Here is a 1,908-nt window from a genome sequence, read left to right as displayed (position 1 = left end):
AACCCCCATCAGCTGCTCCATTGCATCCATCTAACTAACCAGCCTGATCAACCAGGTCCCCGCCCCATTCATCGTCATGGGGGATCTCAACGCACACCATACGGCCTGGGGCTCGAACAAGTGCTGCCATCGAGGTAACGAGATCGTCAAACTCATCGAGGAAATCGACGCCGTGATACTAAACGACGGTAGTACCACGTTCATCCGTGGCAACGCCTCCTCCGCCCCCGACGTCACCTTCGCCTCTAGTTCCATCGCTGGGATATGCGGCTGGTCCACGTCCAACGATACCACCGGGAGTGACCACTTCCCCATCGTGCTACGCATAAATCGCCTCCAACTTAAAACCACCCGACGAAGACGTTGGCTATACGTAAACGTCGACTGGGATGCCTAAGACGCTGCCATACAGTCCCACCTTGATCGAGACCGTACGTACTTACTGGTCGAACTCTTAGAAACTATCGTCAACGCAGCGAAAGAAACCATCCTCTGAACAAGTGGGGTACCACCACAACGTGCCGTGCACTGATGGAATCCAGAAGTGGCCGCTGCCGTCAATGCTCGCCGGAAAGCTCTCCGCACCTTACAAAAACACCGCCCAATCACCCGCTTCGGGACCAAAGAGCGAACAATTTTAGAACACTCCGAAGCGCTGCGAGGAAAACAATCCAAACGGCTAAAGAAACCAGCTGGAGGAACTTCGTGGACGATATCCACACGGACTCCTCTACCACGGAGCTGTGGAGATGGGTCAACGCGCTCAGTGGCAAACGTCGACAAAATGGCTACTCTTTAGCGGTCAACAACACCACCATTACTGATCCCGAGGAAATCGCGAATAAGATAGGCTGCCTCTTCGAATCGTTGTCCGCTGACAAAGCCCTGCCAGTCGCATTCGCTCAGAAAAAAAGCAGACACGAAGCCTCCCCTACGACCTTCACACCAGACTCCACAGTCACCTACAACAGACCCTTTACCGGAGCTGAACTTGCCGTCGCTCTCACTAACGCATGAGGAAAGTCCGACGGCCTTGACAGGCTTGGTTACCCGATGCTTATGCATCTTCCGCCCGGAGGCAAAAAAGCCCTCCTAGACTCTTTTAACACTATCTGGGAACGCGGGTCCTTCCCAGAGGAATGGAAACTGGCCCACGTAGTCCCCATTCCTAAAAAATGCCAGGGTACTCGTGCCCCGAGCGACTTCAGGCCAATCCGCCTGCTATCATGCACCACTAAGACACAGGAGAGGATGGTCAACCGGCGACTGACCACGTGGCTGGAAGACGAGAATCTACTCGACCCACGCCAATTCGCTTTCCGGAAGGGATTCGGCACCGGAGCCCACCTGGGCTCGCTCGGCGAGGTATTAGACAGAGCAAAGTCCGAAGGCATCCACGCCGATATTATTATACTCGACATAGCAAAAGCTTACAACACAGTCTGGCGGGAAGGCGTCTTTCAACAACTCCAACGATGGGACATACAAGGGAACCTAGGCGTCTTCATCCAAAACTTCCTAACCAACAGCCGCTTTCGGGTATGCATAGGCGGCACACTCTCCGACAAATTCCGCGAGGCCAACGGAGTGCCTCAAGGGTCGATACTAGCCGTGACCCTCTTCTTAGTGAGGATGAATTCGCTCTTCACCGCGCTACCCGGGGCCGTCTATGTCTTCGTGTAAGCGGACGACATCATATTGGTGGCCCTCGGGAAGACGATCCCGCGCACAAGATTATCTCTGCAGGCCGCCGTCAACGCAGTCGGCCGATGGGCACTCGCCACTGGATTCAACATCGCCGCCACCAAGTGCGCCATTACACACTGCTGCAGCACATATCACCCAGCCAACGCTCGTCCAATCCGCCTCAACCGTACAGTAATTCCGTTCCGAAAGGAACCGGTCGTC

General features: G+C 54.9%; 1 protein-coding gene across 1 annotated transcript; it reads left to right on the top strand.

Annotated features, from left to right (window-relative positions):
* Window positions 1-1,251: 1,251 nt before the first annotated feature.
* Window positions 1,252-1,683, top strand: LOC131679856 (uncharacterized). Its single transcript, XM_058960606.1, has one exon. The coding sequence runs from the start codon at window positions 1,252-1,254 to the stop codon at window positions 1,681-1,683; it is 432 nt and encodes a 143-aa protein (XP_058816589.1).
* Window positions 1,684-1,908: the final 225 nt, after the last annotated feature.

The sequence above is a fragment of the Topomyia yanbarensis genome, chromosome 2, assembly GCF_030247195.1.
Source record: "Topomyia yanbarensis strain Yona2022 chromosome 2, ASM3024719v1, whole genome shotgun sequence".
Lineage (NCBI taxonomy): Eukaryota > Metazoa > Arthropoda > Insecta > Diptera > Culicidae > Topomyia > Topomyia yanbarensis.
Note: the sequence above shows the minus strand (reverse complement) of the source record. Positions and strands in the feature narration are given on the sequence as shown.

Bases quoted from the DNA above. Each gene is read 5' to 3' on its own strand.
- LOC131679856 (XM_058960606.1), top strand. From the start codon at position 1,252: ATGGTCAACCGGCGACTGACCACGTGGCTGGAAGACGAGAATCTACTC.